At 44.8% G+C, this 21,731-nt stretch overlaps 1 protein-coding gene across 1 annotated transcript in view; it reads right to left on the minus strand.

Moving 5' to 3' along the window:
* Nucleotides 1-446: 446 nt before the first annotated feature.
* Nucleotides 447-21,731, minus strand: part of EXT1 (exostosin glycosyltransferase 1) — a 268,679-nt gene continuing 247,394 nt past the window's right edge. Inside the window, exons 5-11 of the mRNA XM_037048433.1 lie at nucleotides 20,979-21,111; nucleotides 18,285-18,403; nucleotides 16,507-16,602; nucleotides 11,671-11,760; nucleotides 6,301-6,461; nucleotides 3,976-4,147; nucleotides 447-989 (exon numbers count right to left, since the gene is read on the minus strand). Coding sequence (XP_036904328.1) covers nucleotides 804-989; nucleotides 3,976-4,147; nucleotides 6,301-6,461; nucleotides 11,671-11,760; nucleotides 16,507-16,602; nucleotides 18,285-18,403; nucleotides 20,979-21,111 — 957 coding nt within the window. The 3' untranslated portion in view covers nucleotides 447-803. The remainder of the gene's footprint in view (nucleotides 990-3,975; nucleotides 4,148-6,300; nucleotides 6,462-11,670; nucleotides 11,761-16,506; nucleotides 16,603-18,284; nucleotides 18,404-20,978; nucleotides 21,112-21,731) is intronic.

The following is a 21,731-nucleotide window of genomic DNA, read 5'->3' on the forward strand; positions in this document are numbered from 1 at the left end:
AGAACTGGGTTCCGGCTCTGGGTCAACACTCCCTTCTCACTAGTACACTGGCAGGTGGATTGTCTGGGTGGTTCCTTGTGCAAACTGAGTTGGCCCTAGTTACCCCCCCCCCCAGTGCAAAAGATTACCATACTTACATATCTCAAAGTTTTCAGTTAGAACTGTCTACCTGGAAGTCATAATACTTTGTCTCATGCAGCAACATCTTAGGATAAAAGTTCAAGGTGATCTGCAAATTCCCAGTGGAAAACAGTTTGCGCTGGCAGTATTGGATAATGAACTTGTCTTAACTTATGCTCAATTATTTCTTGACACTGGACGGAGTGACTTACTGTGTTTTCCATGAAGTCTGAACGTTTTTAACCACAGGAAACCCTGCATGACCCACGGCCATGGTGCCTGTGGGAAGGGGAACAGCAGTTTTGACACATTCACAACCAACACAATTTTGATTAAAGAAAGAACTCTGGTTTTTAATAGTTTTGATCATTAAAAAAGTTTAAACCTGCATAGCAATCATTTCAAAAATAATTATTTAATGTTCCATAATTAAACTGTACACAACCTAGTCTTGGGACATAGAAGCCAGTGAGGTGAGTCTGGAGCAGGCCGGTGCAGTCCCAGGAGCCAGGAGCAGAGTTCTCATTGGCCTTTTTTGTTTTTGTTTTGTCATTCCGTTCGTGTGAGTTTATTTGGCTACTTGGCACAGTCTGGCTCCGCGGCTGAGCGGATCTGCACTGGGAAGAGAGAGCAGCTTGACCCCAGTCCCTTCTCCCTTCCCCTCCCCCACTTGGCTGGATTCCTCAAAGTCGCTCAATGTCTCGGTATTTCTTCCTCAGAATAGAGACCTGGTCTTTAAAGAGGACGGGGTCGAGCCTCATCTGAGAGTGGATCAGCGGCATGTAGCCAAACCAGCTGGCAAACGTATTCATGCAGCTCTGTCGCTGGGCAAAGTGGTCGGGGTCAGCCCAGCGGGAAGCCCGGGAAGTCTGGGGAGAGGAGAGAAAGAAGGAAGACCATGAGCCAAGTGCAAGGTGAGATGGCGACATTGCAGAAAACTGTCAGACCCACCAGCACATGGCAGACCTCGGGGTCCAGCCTGGACACCAGACGCCCCCCCATCCTTGTTCCTGGTGAAAGCCGAGCACTGGTCCTGGTTTTCTCAAGAAAGGCAACTTTCCTCGATGCTAAATGAACATACACGAACAACAATCCATACTGAACAACTGATTCTCTGCTCAGTAAATGACTCACCAATTTGACAACTACCGTGGTCACTAAATATAAAACTCAAATATGACTAACAATGTGTTTGCACTTCCAAAGACAGTTTTCTAAAACTTTCTAGTTTACTCACTTGATTTTGGGTAAGCAGAAAGGATGGATACTATCTTTAGTGCTCTGTGTTGCCTCTAAGGTTGGTTAAATATTTTTAGACCACGGAAATGACTGACATGGATTTAAAAGAAAGCCTTAAATGACTTGAGTGATGACATTCAAATAAATGAGCTATGCCTACTGTCTTTAAAACCACATTTTTATGAAACAAGGAAAAGGTGGGTTGACTAATTGTGGGAACAGACACAATGCATTTGTGTCATTACACAGCCGTTTAATTATGTATATGTATGTACGTGAGGTCACTGGGCTTCAATCCTCACGCACTGTTAGAGAATACTTTCATAGGAAGGTACGTTTGACTGTGAGAATCACCCAGTCACTTGAAACTGAGTGCTAACATTCCTGAAAGTAACCGCTGAAGGCAAATACAAACGCTTAGTACTGGGCAGTGGAAAAACAAACAGGAGGTGATTTGTAACAAGTGTCTTCACAACGTTCATTTGACCCTCACAACGACTTGGTGAAGTTCCGTACCGAGGGAATCGCATCCCCAACTTCATCATTGAGGAAGGAGGTTCAGGGAAGTTAAAATGATCTGTTCAGGGCTGGGAAGGGGCAGAACTCGGGGTGCATCATTTACCATTTGTACAAGAAAAACTCGGCTTGGTGAGTCAAATTAGGCTGACCACTTGAGTCCATGACAGAGCAGACAGTTGTCACTTTGTTCCTATATTGGTGTGAGCTTGCAGGCCATTTCTGATTGGTCCACTCCTTCCCAAAAGGGAAGCACCCCCTACCGCCTGGCAAGTGCTCTCATATGCAAAGGAGAATACTGTCCTGAGCTTAAGCTTATTCTTATTCTCTCTTCAGAATAATTTTTTTTAAAGTCTGCTGAATTACTCAAGTATCTTTTTTTTGTCTGTAGATTTGATTTTGAGTCAACCAACATAATAGAGAAGATATCTTTCTGGTATAATAAAAGTACAATCTTCAAGCATGATATTCATTTATTTCAGCAGTCATACAAACATTCAATAAACAAATGTGTTTGATGGGAAGAATGGGCCAAATACAGTACAAATTTAACTAGACACATCTAGTTAGACCTAAGGCTAAATTTAGATTTGTCCCCAAAGGATGTGTAAAAGTACTAGAAATATTAGTTTGGTGGAATTAGGCAAATCCGTGAGAAGGGCATAAAACCAACCCCTAAGAAATCCCGTGTCATTAGCATTCTACCTCTAATCCACATATAACCTCAGGGAAGTTCACAGAACTCTCTGAGTGAACAATATAAAGGAATGCTGTAGCCTTGAGATAATATATATGAAAGTACCTGGGCACACAGTAGACCATATATCTCGCTTGAATGTGAATATCCTCTCAGCCTCAACAATACAAATAGCCTTGCAAATCTTCTTGCTTATTCTTTCAGTAGTTGGAGGGAAACAGAATTTTCTACTAGGTACTTTGCTCACTAAGGACAGCAGCTGTGTCATAAACAGTGCCTAGCACAGTGCCTGGCATAACCTGTACATGTTCAGTAGCTACTGAATGACTGAGATATATAAACTGAAAATCCTCTTCATGTGTTGCTCTTACTAAACTTAATGAACGAAAAACCACTGACAGTGAGGCATGGCTAAGTTTTCCTTTGCAAAAGCTAGATTTGTATGACTTCCAATATCTGTTAGAACATGGTAAATGGAAAACCCTAGACAACAGAACTGATAAAACCATGTTCAAATACGTCCTTGAAGGCTGACTCAAATCCTGTTGGCTGATACTCTCTGGTTTAACTCAGGCAGATCTAAGTGGCCACACTTAGGGTTTCTGAGTTCTTACTTATTGTACTGGGCCTTTCCAGAATGAACGAGGTAGATGAGCTTCAACAGATACAGATCATCCTCACACCGGACCCCAGGGTGTGGAGGAGTGAGCAGTGGAAAGAACAGAGCCCGGAATTCAACTCCCAGATCTGTCTCGAACACTGAGCCACTTGTAGCAATATGCTTAAATTCTCTGGGTCTTAGTTTCCTCACTCGTAAAGAGAGAAAGTTGGATTTTATTTCTTTGCAAGTATCTTCCATGCTCAACTTTTATGACTCAATGCAATATTTACGTTTATAAAATTTTTCCTATATGTTATCTCACCCTCGGAGGTAGAGTTTCCCATTTTCATTTTAAAGATGAGCCCACTGAGTTCTGGAAGGCAACTGACTTGCTCACAGCACTTAAATGCTGGTTCTGGAACTGGAGATCAAGCGGTGACGCCTGGTCTGCCACCCCGGTACTCGCCCAGCCCAAGGGCGACCACCAGGAGGCTGTGTTGACAGTACTATTGGCCATTCATTAAATAAAGCACTCATGGTCACCTTATACAAATTCTTTAACTCTGGAGAAGGTGTGTCTTTCTCATGCCACCTTGTATGAAAGCTTTTATATTCTTGACATAAAGATCTCTTTGGCCTACGTCTTCCCAATTACCCATGTGCCCAGCGTGTCCTCCCTGAGAGTGCTTGGACATGTGTTTTTAATACATCTCCTCGTTATGCTCCCTAGAGGAACAGTGAGCCCTCACTACCTGCAGGGGAACCACCAGCAAGCAGAGCACGGGTGGCAGAATTCTCTCACCTGTCCCATCATCGTTTCCTTATACTGCTTCTTCTGGGTCACTTTGATTGGAGGCAATTTTGTCACAGCAGACACCAGGAAATTCATGAGAATGTCCTCACAGTTGGCCAGTTGGTCCACCATGTTCTTCAGGCTGGCTGGCAGATAATGGGTGTACAGGTAGTGATAATATCTGTAAACACCAAAGACGTGTCCTAAGGTGGGCGTCGTTATACGTAAGGTGGGCATCTTTGACAGAAGACACATTCTTGGTCTTTGGACCCCCAAACGTGTCATAGATGATGATGACAACAACTACGACTTATATGGATCTCACTCTACAGCTGGGGCAAACGGAGGTTTACAGTTATTCGTATGGAAAAGAATACGACAATTAATAAGTAATACAAGAATAAGCTTTGTGTTTCATGTACTCACAACTGTAAACCTACGTTTGCCCCACCCTGCACGCCAGATAATGTTCTAAAGTGCTTCACAACCAATGTGTCGTCTAATTTGTATAAGGAATCTGTGATGCAGGTACTGTTGTTATGCTCATTTTACGGGCAAAGGCACAGAGATGCACGCAGCTACGGCTCGCCCAGCCTACCTTCAACAGCACGCTGGTTGGTAAGAAACAGAATACTGACATGGCCAGAAGTTACTTACATATAATAGAGTTATCATCATGAGCTGCTTTGCAATTTTAATTATTGGCTTTGCCGGAACTATACTTCAGACTATCCCATAACTTTGAATCCGCCAATATACTGTTCTAGTCCTGTGGCCTATAAACCACATATATGGAGAACTTATATTAATTTGGATTATTTTCACCCTACGATGTTTGGGAGAGACACAGAGTACATGTTTATAGAAAAGAAATCATTTGAATGAATCAGATTCATTAAGTGACAGGGGCGAGAAGAAACGGAACAACAACACCCACGAGGCAGACTCCTGGGATGAAGATCCAGCTGGTCTGAACGTTTGTAACACGTGCATTTCCAGCTCTACCTTTGATATGGTAAGATTCTCTATTCTTCACTACAAAGGACTAGGTTAAGACTGGAGTGTTTCCCTTACTAAGGCAGAACAGTGGGGGGTTCATTTAGTATTAAGTCAGGAACACTAAACAATTTGGCCATCATACCTAAGTCCCCTGGCTTTAAAGACCATAGATGCACACATCTCCCAAATTTTTAACTCTATCCCTTTCCTTTCTCAACATCACGTTTGGATGTCTCACCGAGTTCAAGACCAACTCCTGCATTTCCTCTAACACTTATTCCATCTACAGCTATCTCGATCTGCTGGCAGCTACTGTGTCCTGCTAGCTCTTCGGGTCAAAAACCTTCTATATCCAGTCTGTCAGCATATCACGCTGGAGCATCTTCAAAATACGCCAATCGCCTCACTACTTACCACCTCCACGGCTCACTTTCTCGCCCCAGGCTCTCCCATCTCTTGCCTGGATACTGTCACTCACCTTCCACTTGGTCTCCCTGCTTCGACCCTGGCCCCCTTAGAGCCTACCCTCAACAAGGCCTCCAGAGCGGATGCTTAAACCTAAGAAAGATTGCTCTGCTCAGACTGCGTGTCACTGAAAGGAAAGTCAAGTCCTTCACCTGGGCTCCCACTCCACTCTGGTCACATTGATCTTTTTGATATTCCTCCAATATTCCGCCTTGAGGCATTTGCTCTAGCTGTTTGCCAGGCCCTAACACTCTTCCTACAGACATTCTCTTGGCTGACCTCCTCTCCTCCTTCCAGTCTCTGCTCAAATCTCACTTGCTCCAGGAGGAGCACCCCAGTACCCCCTAATCTGCCCTTTCTCTTTCAGTTCTTCTAATTCTTCACCTGCTCTGCTTTGCTGTTGTACCACGTAACATCTCCCCTTAACATATTACAAAACTACATGTGCATTGCGTCTCCCCTTGTTAGACTCTAAGACCATCATAGACGGAGCACTCACTCTGTTTTACTCAATGGTAAATCCCAAACACCCAGAACCACTGTGCCAGGGAAGGGCGGGGGACTCAATTAAGTATTTACTTTTGTTGTTGTTATTCTAAGTATTCAGTTACTCAACACCCCCTTGTGATGTCCGCACTTCAGAGGAACTGAAGATAGTACTTCAATTTCTGGAAATGCATAAGCCAAGAGATTTTATTGGTTTCAAAGACACACGCCGGTTACATCAACAAATCTTAAAAAAGGGATGCAACTTAATTTCCGTGAATGTTGTTAACAAGATTTGGCTAAAGTTCCCACGTACACGGCAGTCAGAAGCTAAGAGAAGGAGTATGTACAAATCCAAACATGAGAGACACATGAATTCCTCACTTGTGGTAAATAGCAGCTCCAGTCAACACCATGGAGTAGTCGTTCGTCCACTTGGACGTGTACCCCCACCGCTCCTTAGAGTTGTCCCAGAAATGGCTGCGTGCAGGGTACCCCACAATCCTCTCGGGGAAGCTCTGCCACACGGTGAAGGCGAAATCCACCTGCAGGCAGAACACAGGCCAAACAAGCAATCAGCAGGGTTAACAATGTCAACAAACATCGCCTCCCCCCTGCTAATTCGCAACGCGAAACCTGCGACCCTTGCGAAACTGTGGTTCCACGTCTTCATCAGCAAATGAAACCAACTGCGTGGCATTTCGCCCCATAATTATGCACATTTTAATGTCTTCTGTTATAGAAACTTCAGATCGGTGCAGAGATGAAAAACATTCGCTGATACATTCTTTAGAAATCCGGTCTGTTCGAGCTACACGACAAGTGGAAAAAACAGTTGCTTCCTCTCCGCTCCCCGCGCGGCCGCAGATTCGTGGGTGGCACAAACACACCTGCTTTACAAACAGGAGCAGATTTCCTACACATACATGTGGAGGATGAACGTACAGCCTATATCCTAACGAGCACACAGCAAAGCCGAAGGGACTAAAATAAAAGCGTCCTTTTAAGAGCAAAAGAAAAGATGTTTTAAACAACACCCAAGTTCTAACAGAAACATGACGCAGACATCATCAAGAAGCAGTAATTCAGGCCCCTCAGGTTTGAAGACGCACAGTGCCAGGGAGGACTAGAAAAAGCACCCGCAGTGAACAGTCACGAAGAATGAGTGGGGACAAGGCCAAAGGAAGCCACAGACTTTCCAGTGCTTATAATAACCCAAAGCAGGTATTCCTGAAAATGCTATAAACTAACATTCATCATTAGCCACCAGTCTGTTTTCAAATGTGTGAGCTCAGGTCTTCTGCTTTCTATGATTATTTCACGAATGATAAATAGTAGAGACAGTAAAAATAAAATAGTAACATTAAACAGTCACATAATGCTCATAATCCTGTAATGCTTATAATGGGTATCGGTACTGGGATGTTTGAACTCATTTCATCCTATTTCTGTGGAAAGGTAATTTTATACTCTCAAATTTACAGGGAAGCGAATTTCCCTCAAATTTAGAGGGAAGCGAAGGCACGTGGGGGTTCAAGTAAGCTGCCGGAGACGGCAAGTGGCAGAGCCGATGTTCGAACCCAGGCCACATGGGTTCTGACTCAGTGAGCACTGCTTTCACAGCCTTTCTTTGGGCTCTGCGGCTCCAGGGTTGAAAGCAATTTATCTTCTACAGGGCACACATGCACCCTACAACCTCTGCTCTTGCTCTTCTTGATAAGCAATAGAAATAAATTTCATTTCTTCCACCAACAGTTCAAGTCTCAGCACAGTGGTTTCTCAGATGTTCAAGAGCAGAGCAACTAACTTGTCACACTAGCTAAAAAGTGGAAACAACCCCAATTCCGTCAACTAATGAGTAAGCAAATCACATGTGCTATATGAATACAATGGAGTATTATTCAGCTTTAAAAAGGAATGAAAGACTGATATGCACTATAACATGGACAAACCTTGAAACGTGATGCTGAGTGATAGAAGCCACACAGAAAGGCCACGCAGTATATGGTTCCACTTACATGAAAGTCTGGAACATGTCAACACATAGAGACAGAAAACAGACTGGTGTGTCCTCAGGTTAGGGTGTGACTGATTTGTGGGTGTGGGGTTTCCTTTTGGGGTCAAGACAATGTTTCAGAGTAAGACAGAGGTAATGACTACGCAACACTGTACACGTACTATGCAACACTAAATACACACTTTAAAATGGACAACTTATGTTATGTGAACTTTACCTCGACTAAAAGAAAAGACAAAACAAAGAAGCCTAGCTCAGTATTTCCCAAGCCTCCATCACGTGTGTAGCATTTTCCCCATCTTTGCCACATTCCCAGAGCACACATTCAATGACTGACTTACTATTTTTCTTTCAACTGCCTACTCCTTTTTTCCCCCGCTCACAGGCCTCATTCTAGGCAAACATGTTGGTGAAATCCTTGGTTTGACTGCTACAGTATTTTCTAACAAACACTAAGGGAATTTATACGTGTCAAAATTAAACACATGCAACCAGACGATCGCAGTTCGATTCCCAGTCAGGGCACATGCCTGGGTTGCAGGCCAGTTCCCGGCAGGGGCCAGTTCCCAGCAGGGGATGCAAGAGAAGCAACCATACATTGATGTTTCTCTTCCTTTCTCCTTCCCTTCCCCTCTAAAGATAAATAAATAAATATTTTTAAAAAATTAAACACATGCTTGCCGTGAATCAGGTAAAACTATTTAATGTGCGCAAACCATGTTTTAGGAAATGCCAGCTTGTGGGATCTGCAGGATCCTTCTAACTCCGAATTTTAGGGGCTTAGACCTCACCATTTTTATAAGCGGCCATCAATTCTATTTCTTATGAAAATCTAGTTTGGTGTCCTATCTTAAGAGGCCCTTAACAACGTAGCCTACACGAGAACATCTGGGTTGTGATAACCTGCATATCGTGAGCTGCATTCAAAGCTCAGGGTGCCCCTGGGTGGGACAGTACATTCTGCCGCCTGTTGTCCAAGAAGCGCTCTTTGGGGTTTTCCATTATTCTTCGAGAAGGAAACGCGTGCACTGGAAACTACCAGAGAACCCAATGGGGAACTTTCATCATGTGCATTTCTTACCATCTCAAAGCCATTTCAAGTCATTTCAAAGGGACTCAAAAGCAAATTCAGATAAAGCTGTGTTTCCTGTGAGTTCTGCTTTCACGCAGATCATCAGCACACCAAGGAAGGCAAAGGTCAGCTTGTGGCCTTTTCTCTTCGAAACCAACAGCTGTTTTCTTTGGAGAATTTGCCGCGACCCAGATACATGTAAATAACTATAAACTCACTACATCTAATACCCTTTCAAGGAGGCTGGGTGAAAATTTCTCCTGAATACTACAGAGAGACATTTAAACAAGAATCCTTAGAGAAGAAATAAAACGAACTGGCATCTATTCACCTAAAAAAAAAAAAAAAAAGAAGAGAGAAATTCTGTCCTGGACCATTTCAGGCAACACAACTGCCCCACTGATCAACACACATCAATAAACCAGACTGCCGGCCTCTGAAACTTGCATATGATTTTCAACCCACGTTGGGTTCTAATTACTCCACATGTAACACATGTTCCTCCCAGTGTACACCGAGTGGCTAGGACTGCTTCTCTTTGAAAATCATTTTACCAGCACACAGCCATATCCCAAAAGCTGAGTGTTATTTGACTGTGGGACAGGGAGAAGCAAATCCTAGAGTGACTCTGATCGCCTTGCGCCCAGGGAAAGATGTAAGATGCTGAATCAATACTTCGGGAAATAGGACAATGACTTAGGTATGTGCTGTTGTTGTCTTGGCCGTGCATTCCACCGCACCGTGGGATGCCTTCCTGTGTTTGCTCTGAGATCCCCACTCTGCTCCTTCTGCCACACTCTGAACCCTGAGATGCTGGGACCCTATGCACAACACCACTTGGTCTTCTTTGCTGGCTGGTGGCGGACTGGATGAGGTCAGGGGGAGTCTTCAGCAGAAAAACGGAGGTGAGACAGAGGGAGAGGTGCCCCCAGCTTTGGCACCAGACTTCCAACAGTTGCCACGTCCCTCCATCATCGTTCACTTGAAGGGCAGCCCCTTCTCCCCAGTTCCATCTCTTGGGGGCTCTGGAAACACTATTTCCTTCCCGGCTCCTTCAAGCCTGGGGTAGGAGCTGTTTCCTGTTCTTGTTACTCTCCAGGTGCCTCACTATCTCTTGTGATGCCCTTTTCATCCCATCCACCTCTCTGAATAACCCTAAACCCCTCCATTTGAACCTTGCGGTTTGAATTGCTTGCTGCCAAGACTCTGATGGCCACAGGCAGGAACTGTGTAATCGAAGCCCCTGGCATGCAGACCAGAACAAAGAAATCCCTCCATAACTACCTGTTGAATGAACGTGCTCCTGGGAGGCCAGCCTCCCTTGCAGGAAGCAGCAGAAAAAAGCAAGTGGGGTGTCCACACTGTGTATTCCATCGCTGTCTTTCCCTTTGAATCATAAGGGCATCTTCTCCCCCAACCCTTTCCTCCTGCCGACTTACACAGGACGCATTGGCTGTGTGTTCACATATTAATCCCCTCAGCATGCATCTTTCCAATCATTCATTTACGGAGTATTTATAGAGCTTTGGCTACACAGAAAGCATTTCACTAAGGTGAGGCCCAGCACATTTTGTCCTGGGGTTAGTTGGGTTGCCCCTGCATATCACATTTGTTCAACTCCATTTGATGGGAACTGGAAATATACATGGACTTTCAAGAGACACTGGGACTGGTAGCTTAGATTAACAGAGTCTTGCCTATGTGGACAGCAGGCCACTGGAACCAGACTGGCTTCTAGGAAAGTATGTGCTGGGGAGTGCCCACACTTAAATTAAAAGAAAAGTGATTATAAATAAAAAGGACAAAAGAAAGGGAGAGGGGGAAAGCATAGGCAGCTAAGTCTCCACACTTTTTAGTGGCTACCATTAATAATGCATTTTCAAATAAACTACATTTTTATATAACTGTCTTTGGTCCCCCGCATGGTTTAAAGTACAGTTTCAGAGATCAATACTCATTCGAGTTGTAAAAATTGCTTTTCTACCATATCTATCTTTCCTCTGCTCTCTCTCTCTCTCTCTCCTCCTCCTCCTCCTCACATATTCTCTGTGCAATCTCATTTTTGGCACAAACACTGAATGTCTGCAATAGCAGGGATCTCCATCTCAGCCTTAAAGTGAAACTGTTTGCTCTTGTGTGGGTGAATAAAAATGAGCACTTTAAAGCAGGACAGAGCAGCGGTCCCTGGAACCCAGCACAGTGTTCCCTGACAGAGGCAACACACACCCACACCGGCGTTAAGATAACTGGGGAAGGGCGGGGCTGCTTGCTCCGGGCAGTGTGGTTTCTAGATCATGTTGAACGGACGCCCCCTCCCGCCACTGCCTCCCCTTGGTTCTTCCATGCACCTGCCGGCAGCTGTGCTGTTTAAGAACAAAAAAAAAAGGAGGGCAAGCAGGAGGGGAGAGGTGAGGTTCAGCCGGGCAAATGAGGAGCCAATTAGCAGGGGGAACAAAGGGGAAGGTGCCCTCATCAGGTGTCAGGTGGTGGCAAGGTGCTCACAGGAACTGGCTTGATCAAAAGCAACTCTGCAGGAAGTTTTGAAAAATGTTTCTGATTTGGCCAAGACACAGGTAGAAAGCAGCACTGGTACCTTGGGGTTTGGGGTGATGCAGTGGCCTGGGGAACCCACCACCCGCTCTTCAGGGGGAGGGGGAGCACTCACCTCCGTGGTGGAAAGTACGGTGTCCTCGTCAAGGCTGAGCACTGCGTCTGTGACGATGTTGTCATAGGGCAGAAACCGGCTGCTCATGACCTGGGAGTAACCACAAAGCAAGCAGAAGGGAAGGAGTTAGGAGAGAGGGAAGTAAATTTCGAGTTTTGTTTCCAAGCCAATTCCCCGAACCTCAACCTTCGGAAAGAACGTTCTAGCACTATGTCACCCCTCACCATAGAAGACTTCCTTGTCTCATCAGTGCTGACTCATGAGCGCTTCACCATTTGGGCGCCTACTGGGTACAGATACGTTGCTAGTTAAAGAGGGCATGGAGGTGAAGAAGACACTGGCCCTGTGTGGGAGGAGCTCCTCATCTGCAGAGGCCTAAGATCAAGATAACCAGTCCTTGCCTGACATGAAAAATGCCGGGAGCTCAGAGGATACAACCACCAGTCACTTGGAAGAACAGACAAAGTCCTCTAAGAAGAAGGGCCACTGAAGCAGGACTTTGATGGGTAGGAATTCACCACATATAAACAGAAATGAGGCAGCACAGACAGAGCACTCAGTGGATGCAGAGGCACCAAGGAGAGAACCAACACCCAGCAAAGAGCAGACGGGTGGAGCAAATGGTTCCAAGTGTGGGGCATACGCCACTACAAGGCCCAGTCATTTTTGGAGGTGTGCACACAAACATCTAAAAATCCTACTATTTATTTATTTTAGCATGAATTAGGAAAATATATAGACACATGCATATTAGTAGCTACAGCAATAAAACATAGTAGCAATTTAAAAATGATTTCACTGAAAAGAAAAGCTGAGTAAAAAATATTAAATAAACGATAGCATACGTGGTGCACGATCTCGGAGCATCGTGAAGGTACCATATGAATAAAGTTTGGGCAACTCCTGGGTACGGGATGGTAAGCTGTGTGTGTGTTGGGGGGGGAGCTTTGGGACAAGGGGACCATTTGGAAAATTGAGGTTGGAGAGATGACTCCATGACAGTCACATCTTAAGTCTTTGTGTTGAACATACCATAGAAAAAAATCATTAGAATGATTACATCATAAGAATGACCAACAAGTTTTAAACATTAACAATGTGCCAGGAAATGTTTCAAGTTTTTTATGTCACCTCGTTTTCTCTTTGTAACAACCCCACTTAACAGGTGAGGAAACGAAGGCACAGAAACGTGACGTTTCTTGCCCTTGATGGGCCCACCAGCATTTTCACCCTGGATGGTGTGATTCTCTAGATCGAGGTCCTCAGCCACCACGTGCCACCCATCATGGGTCTGAAGAGGACCTCACAGGTGACTCTGGGACACACATGGCAACCTCACATTCACCACCTTCCTCAGGAAGTTATCGCGATAGTTACCACATCCTCTCCCAATTCACACTTGGAAACCCAAGAAAAAAGCCACATTTCCCATCAACTCTCAAGGCACAAAAGCCATGGGAGGAAGCAGCTGGACACTGGAGACAGAGAGAAAAGGCAGGCACCTAACCCAGCTGCCGACAGTGTCTTCTCCACACATGTGAGCATCCGCCCTCCCACCTCAGAGGCCCAAGCTGTATTTACACCAAGAACCAGCTCTTCCACAGGCCTCGTGTCGGGGTGGGTTTGCATGCCTGTGAAGCTATTGGAGGGCCTATGACTTGCGAGGATGGAAGAGTCCACTCTAACCCATCATCTCTGGGGGCTCCAGGGGTGTGTCTTCAGCATCATGGCTTCAGGGTCTGCTCCTACATATCTGTCTACTGTGTCAAGTTTTTCTTCTTTCTCAGGCTTTCAAAATCAAATCAAATCAAATGCAAAGTGATTGGCAGCTCCCCACACACAATGCTCAGAAACCTCGGCCGGAAGCAGTTCTCCTGATCCTGTTTCCACGTCCGCAGACTAACACAGAAACCGCCAGCTCCCAGCCTAGCAACGCCCTGACCTTCCCCTTGTTAAGTGTACAGGGGGATATTGCGAAGACAAGGCCAATAAATTCAAAATAGGGTATCACAGCCAAAGCAGCAGACACATCAATTTCAAACTCAAGCTTGGCATGGAGATTTCAATGGGGAATGAGAAGGGCACATGGCTTCTTCTCTCCATTACGGGCCCAACCATTGGTTTGAAAAGGTCCATTTCCTTTTTCTGAACCTGCTTCATCAACAGAGAGTAAGAGCCCCTAAGCCAACCACTTCGAAATTCTAGTGTAGAAAGTAGAGGCCCTCTCATATACCTTGCCCCAGCTCCATTCCACAAGTTGAATGGATTAGCATAAACGGAACCCATGTACTCACAGAGGCAGTTTGAGGAACTGGATGCTGTTCCTCATTAAGTCCTTTATAAAAAGAGTTAGCTACCAGGCGCCGACCCAAACCCTTCTAGAATTAACAAACGTCGCTAGAAAACGGCCAAGACTCAAGCAGCTTACTGTCTAATGGAGAAGACATGTCCATAAGTGATTACACAAAACACACCTGAGCACGTCCCATGTAGGTGCTCCTCCACACTTCTAAGTCCATTTACATACATAGTATCACATCATTTGATCCTTTTAGCTACCCTTTTAGGTATTAAGATTGTTTCCATCTACTAAAGGAGGATTGAGGCACAGAGTGTTAAATAACTCACCTTAGGTTACACAAAAGTAAGTCTGACATGAGAGCCCATGAAATAAACCACAGCACTATGATGCCTCCCAGACGAGTCGACCTTCACTGAACGAACCCTTGGTGTGTAAGAAGGCTAAGCACCTGCAATGCAGTACCTCATTTAACCCTCAAAATAGGCTCAAGCCTTGGTTCCCTAGAATAGGGAGCCTGCAGCAAGACTTACATGGGAGTGCTTTACCGGGAGGTGTGATCCCAGGGCAGTAAGAGCGAGGGAAAAGGCACCGTTATGACCCACTGGACGCGCTGGCTGAGGTGGTGGCCAGTACCCAGCGAATGGCCAGAAGCCCAAATGCACATGTGCCTGGAGGAGTGTGAGGTATCTTCACAGACACATCTGTAAAGCCCACGAGGTAAGTACTACTGTTAACATCATCTTATAAGTAAAGAAACCAGACTCTTTGCCAAGAGGAGAATTATAAAACCAATCAATAAGTCTGTGCATAAAAATGCAATGCTAACCATAGAAGTGAGAATGTTTCCCAGTGAGTCAGTCAGGTTGGATCATTTTTTAATATCCTGACACAGTCAAAGGAAGACTTTTCCACCAGAAGAAGTTCTAGTCACCCGTGGAAGCATAAATACAAAGAATCCCAAAGCCCAAAGTTAACAGCTTCCACCTGAGCACTGTCCAGGGGCTCAGGCACTGGAATTGGGGAGACAGATATAGGAGGCAGCAGGCAGGAGACTTTTGTGTGCTGGTGACTTTTGTGAAGCCACATCTATGGTGACATGGATGCATGAGCGCAAGTGAGACTGACGTCAGGAGGCATGTGGTTATTCTAATTCCCACCTTTCTCATTAAATGCTTCCCCAGCAGCTCTCTGGCCACCATGTTGCTGGAGTCCAGCCCCAAGAACGCCATGACTATCTCTGTCACACTCCCCACTGTGTTCCAACATTTTGCAACCAGCACACAGTAGGGCCTCATACCCTGGAACTGAATAGGCAATGCTCTGAGCACCTTGCCCACGTGACAGTTACAATTTTCACTGTATTATGGTGAACCGTATGAAAGTGCCACTTTTAGTGAGTCAAATGATGTTTCAAATGGTTCAATCTCCTACATTGATATTTTGTCATTCCAGCTCAAAGAGGTCTCACTGAGTGTGAAATAATCTTTCAGGACATGACTTCTTGGGGACTGAGAAAGGGAGTCTCTCAGATGCCAATGCTCCACCAATCTCCGTTTCACTTAGTGGTGACTAACTTCTTTACAATGGGTAAGATCTAAAAGAAAGCAATGAACAGAAGCTAGAGAAAAAAGAATTTATCTCCAGTTTCTAACAGTGGAAGAAATTTCAAAGAGAAGGTAGCATGTGTACAGGGGCTTAAAAGATGGCTGGGAAGTTTGACAACAGACATGAAGAACTGAGGGGCAGTCAAGACAGCTAAGGGGAAAGACGAGAGGCAGGACGGGACACAGGACAACCCAGTTAACTGAACGATCACGTGTGCTCGGAGGACACAGTCTACAGGGAAAGGCAATGACAGAGATGATGGGGGAGGCCGGCTGAGGCCAGATTAAACATGGCCTCAAACGTCAATCTAAAGCACTAGCGAAGAGATTCCTTAAGAGCCACGAGATGATGAAGAAGAGCATTTGGTCCTGGGCAAAATGAACCAGAGAGTGGAGCCAAGGAGCCAGCAAGGCAGCGCTCATGACAGGCTCTGATGGAGACACTACAACAAACGAAGGTGAAAACCTCCTTTTTCAGGTAAAAGTGAGGAATAACCACTAGGAAGACACAGGTAACTCAGATTAATCAGCTCCGCCAACCCCATGCATCCCCACCACCATCAGCTGCCTCGACTTCATCCTCTTCACTTATGGATGGATTGCTGTTGCCAGGCTCGGAATTCACTCAACCCTACTAGCAAGCCTATGAGGTAAGCATTATTATTTCCATTTTGTAGATGAAGAAGCTAAAAAAAAAGGGTGTACAGGGTCACAAATCTCTTAAAGCGTTAGTCATAGGGACCTAGGATTCACTAATTCGAAATTCTCCGACTGGCAACGCTGAGGACATTCAGAGACAGGTCTGGTTTCAGGAAAAACAGTGCAGGGTCAGGAGAAGGGGCAAGACCCTCAGGGCCCATATCCAAAGTAGCCTGTGGAGAAATGCACAAGCTGTGGTAACTCCACATTTAGGGCCCTTGCCAGTCCTACCTTGCTCTCTCCTTCGATGACAAACACAGGCACGGCAGTGGCAGGCCAGCGGTGTTTGGCTGGTAGGGGTTTGTCACAATTCCACAGAACTATGATCTGAAAGGAAGAGGGAATCATTAGATGGCTTGGTAAGGATGTATTTAGAAAGGCCTCCAGCCCAGCGTTTCTTCTCCTAAAAGGATAGGGGACAGGGACAGAGAGAGAGAGAGAAGGTGGACATCCACGCAAGGCAGAACAGCAGACATCAAAACTGATTTTATGTTTTTTAAACTTTATTTATTTTTCAGACAGTGGGGAAGGAAGAAAGAGAGGGAGAGGAACACAGATGTGCAAGAGAAACATCAATCCTGCCTTTCACACGCTTTTAACTGGGGACCAGGCCCGCAACCCAGCCATGGTGCCTTGACTGGGAATCGAACCAGCAACCTTTCAGTTCATAGGCTGGAGCTCAGTCTACCAACCCACATCAGCCAGGGCCAAAACTGATTTTAAAATGAGTCCACTCCCACGCAACCTTCCAAATCTGAGCATTTCAACAAGAGAGAGAGGACAAAAAGATTAACCTAAAAAAATTTATGTCAAGGTGGCTAGAGAAAGGGGGGAGGAAAACAAGTAATTTCAGGGTTGCTGGATCTTAATAAAGTGATTCCCTTTCTTTTTCTTTTGATTTGAATGAGCAGCTCTTGTTTTTTTTTTAATGAATCTGTTTTTACATTCACTTTCTGAATTCTGGTATCTCATGAGAGGTGAGTGAGATAGCAGCACTGACCAAAGTAAATAAAAGTGGATACTGAACACATGCTATGAACCTGCACTACACCAGACCACGTGGGAGAAATAAAACTACTCGAGATGGAACTAGCATGAGCTCGTCTTCTATTCTCCAGAATGGCTGCTAGTTTTATGTGACTTTATCATTTCTGATCAATGTGTTTCATTCAAAATTGTATACTTGTAAATTATTTACCATAATTCTTTCCTCGTTTGTAAACCATCTACTATAAGCTCATTTGCAAGTCAGAAAAACCACTGTTAATAACAGCGTATGGGAGAGAGACTGATTTGCAAAATATTGTCAGTACCAACTTAATTTTCTGTTCCCTATGTCATTGGTCATGACCACCGTGGTGGGAAAGCTGATGCCTGACAGCAACAAGTCTGTCTCTTCTGTTAAAACTTAATTTTCTGGGTCCTCCCAGTGGCACTCCTTTTTAAAATTTATTTATTTACTTTTAGAGAGAGGGAAAGGGAGAGAAAAAGAGAAAGAGTGAAACATCAATGTCCAAGATACACATCGATTGGTTGCCTCTTGCACGTCCCCAACTGGGGACTTGGCCTGCAACCCAGGCATGTGCCCTGACTGAGAATTGAACTGGTGATATGACATTTTGGTTTGTAGGCTGGCGCTCAATCCACTGAGCCACACCAGCTAGGGCCCAGTAGAACTTCTGATATTACTTTATCACTCTGACATTTAAAAACAAAATAATGTGCTTATATATTCTTTTAAAAATATGTTGTTATATATATATATATTTTTAATCCGACCCCAGTGCAAAGATCTCTTTGCCACTCACCCATTACCGGTGCCAGATGTCACCTCCAAGCACCTCTAAGTTGATGAAAAGGGCATAACAAGGCATGACAAATGAAATGGGAGGAATAGAACATGAGACATGATGTTTAATGGGTCCCAGATAGCAACGTGTGTAGCAGTAGGTAAGGGGTGGGCGTCTCTAGTCCACTACACAGGAGCAGGCAGGTTAACCCCCACTCACCTGGGCACAATACTGGGATTTGGCTGCGGCCATGAGAAGTTTCAACACTGGCTGGGACTGAGAGACGAGGGGCGTCACTGCATGGATAACTGCAGTGAATTTGGAGGGGGGCTTTAAACCTGCAACAGAAAGGGGAGAGGAGCCTAATGAAGCGCTAAAAACAAGAGTGAGAAAATTACTGGTCCTTGCCCCGCTGCCTCACCCTAGAGCTAATGTTCCCTTCTAGCATATTTTTCCTTCCCCTCCTAGGTTCTGACAGAACAAAAACAAGGTGAAAAGCTGCTGGTTAACTGCAGCCTGAGTCTAGAGTCCTGGGAAATTTACAGCTCAATGTCCGTTTCCAGGTTTTTCCTTTGATACCCCGTTCCTCCCTTGGGGATGCATCTTTGATCTTCCTTCTGCTTTGTAGGCACCCACAGTCTAATCACACACACACACACACACCACTCTCAACTCATAAAGGGTCTACCGTAGTCACTTACATCTTATACGGGTTTAAGTAAAGGCACTCTCTCCCAGGGTGTTCGCATGTGTCTTATTCTTAATTATGTGGTTAATAATAACTAGCAAGTGGTAGAAGTCAAAAGAACAGCATCCAGAGCCTGACTAAGGTTTGGACACCACATTGTTATCACTTACTGGCGGTGGACTCTTGGAAAAATGACTTAGCCCTCCATGCTTCCACAGCTGTGAAACTGGGTTGATAAGAACAGGAGCAACCATACGGGGCTTTTATGAGAATCCAATTCAATGGGCTAATGCATACAAAGTGCTTAGAACAGGACCTAGCCAATAGAAGTGGTCAGTCTTTGGTAGCTGCTGGCATCACCACCATCACCATTGTTACTCTGGAATGGATGCCTCTCCACAAACAAGAATCTTGTTTATGCAGCAGCAACAGAGGTGACAGAAAAGTATGTGACCCAGACCTCGGCCAACTGAGTGCTTGGAAGCCTGAGAGAGAAGAGTAGCATAACTGTGCGAAGCTGTCACCAAAGAGAAAGTGAGATGGCCTCTCCCCGCACAAGTATTCCTGTAAGAACTCACTATGAAATTGGAAACCAGTTTTAAAAAGTCCTGTATTTTTTTTAACAGATTGTATTTATTTATTTTTAGAGAGAGGGGAAGGGAGGGAGAGAGTGAGAGAGGGAAAGAAACATTAATGTGTAGTTGCCTCTCATGTGCCTCCTACTGGGGACCTGGCCTGCAACCCAGGCATGTGCCTTGACTGGGAATCAAACCAGCAACCCTTTGCTTCGAAGTTCATGTTCAATCCACTGAACCACAGCAGTCTGGGTTAAACAAAGTTTTAAAACATCACTGGTTTAGATCCACTGACTTCTCATTTTAGTAGCTTGCATGTGAACAAGAATGCAGGAACATTTAAGTTTTAAGATTTGATGCTGATGGGATAAAGGTAAGAATCAGATTATGTATATTAAGGGATTAGATGAATGTTTGTAGAGCAAAGTATATCATACGATTAGCACTTTAATTGCATGTTAGAAAGAAGCTAACTTTCCCACTATCAAGATACACATTCAAGATTTTGTCAAGTAAGAAGAATAAAGACGATGGAGGGGTTTGCTGTTTAACAGTGAGGGCGAGTCACTGCTTTGTGATTTTTTTCTAATAGATTGAGGACCATCACTTATACACTTCTAACATGCTAACTCCAAATGAAGATATTAATGCTCCATAAGAAATATACAGAAATTGTCTGGCTACCCACTGTAGACCATTTACTGATTTTGATACAGTCTCCATGACACAGCTGGATTGGATTCGAGGGCTCTCTGTCACTGGTTGCTTCCTGAGGCCCCAGGTATTTAGATTACTTCTTATCAGCTAAATATAGACAACTCAAAAGAGGGTGGGGAGTTATGAGAGAATATCCGCATTGGGTAGGAAAATCTAAGAACATTTTTGCCCCATCGACTTCAAAGGTGATTTCCTGTCCCAGGGTCCTCAGATTTGGAACTGAACGGTGGACAATGTCCAAGATGTTACACCAGAGCAACTGTGGCCCCAAGTACAAAAACACCTATGGCAGTCACGGCAGCATGTTGGAGACCTTTGTCCCTCCACCCTTTTCCTTTTGCCCCATTAGTGTTACACTGAAATCTGCCCGAGAGTGAATGTTGTGTCTGATTTGACTCTTTACTTCCATCCCCTGGCGCTGCACTAAGGTACCATATGAGGGAAGCATAGTCAATGTTGAATGAGTGAAGCGTATCTCCCTCGTCGAATATTCTTAAATCTTTCTCCTTTCCCTTTATTAATCCGGTTTTTCTTTGGTATGAGATAGAGAAGTTGGGATTGTGAAAATAATATTAGGGTGAGATTTTCTAGCTCCATTTGCTATATATATATGAGACTTAAAATTATGGCTAACTCATTGCCATATTCCAAATGGGGAAGCCTATTTCTCAAGAAGAATTGACTCTGCTAATGTAAAGCACAGATGCTTAGACAAGAAAGGCATTTAAAATTTTTTTCCACTTTGCAATGCTCTGCAGGATTTACAGTTCTTGACCTTGATACACTCCTTCTGACGGGGCTCGGTCAGCAATCTCTCTCCAGTGAGGGCGGTCAGAGAGACCCCGATGCAGAACAGAAAAATCAAGGGGCTTTGATTCCGGGCATCGTGAGGCTACACACGGGCGGTGAGTGCCCTGGAAGGGACAGGCTTACCTAAATTAGCATAGTAGTAAGGAAAATCTCCCAGATAAGGTGAATACTGCGGTAGCACGAACAATCCTCCAGGATGTTTGTTCCATATTAAACTGTTCCGTGATATGTGCTTGAATATTCTGTCCTGAATAATCTGGAAAACAGAAACAGCACATGGTGACGATGATGGTCCCTGGTAAGGACTGTGCGCAGTCCTACTGGAGGGAGGAAGAAACTCAAAGTAGTGACTCCATGCTCCCCCCACGACCCCGCAGCCTGCCAATTCTCCGCCGATAAAAGTGTCTGAACACAAAGAGAGGACTGAGCAATGGGAAAAAGAGAAAGATGAAATGTGGCTGACCAAATTTCCCAACTAGACTTCAGTTTAACCACCCACGCTACCTTGTCTTTCTGTAATCAGAAGTCAAGTCCAAGCTCATTTCAAAAGTGTGTGAATGGTTTCCTGGACAGATGAGCATCTACAGTGGGTTTGCATCTGCCCCAGGCGGATCTGGCCTCGCGCACAGAGGGGCCAGCACAGACCCTGTGAAGACCAGGCCGAAGGCATGTGGAAGGCATGACCCATTCCGGGAGCTGTGGCGGCTTTGATCTGTGGCTTTAATTCAGGAGGCAGATACATGTACTTGTCATATTTCGTTTTCCATTCAAAGCCAACCGTTGGACTTAAGGGTATGGGTTAGCTGAAGTTTTCTTGAATTTCATCTCAAAAGTAGTGAGGTAAGAATTATTTAAAACATCCTACATAATAGGACA

Source organism: Sturnira hondurensis, unplaced genomic scaffold (assembly GCF_014824575.4).
Source record: "Sturnira hondurensis isolate 20B ecotype Veracruz unplaced genomic scaffold, ASM1482457v3 Scaffold0006413, whole genome shotgun sequence".
Classification (NCBI taxonomy): Eukaryota; Metazoa; Chordata; class Mammalia; order Chiroptera; family Phyllostomidae; genus Sturnira; species Sturnira hondurensis.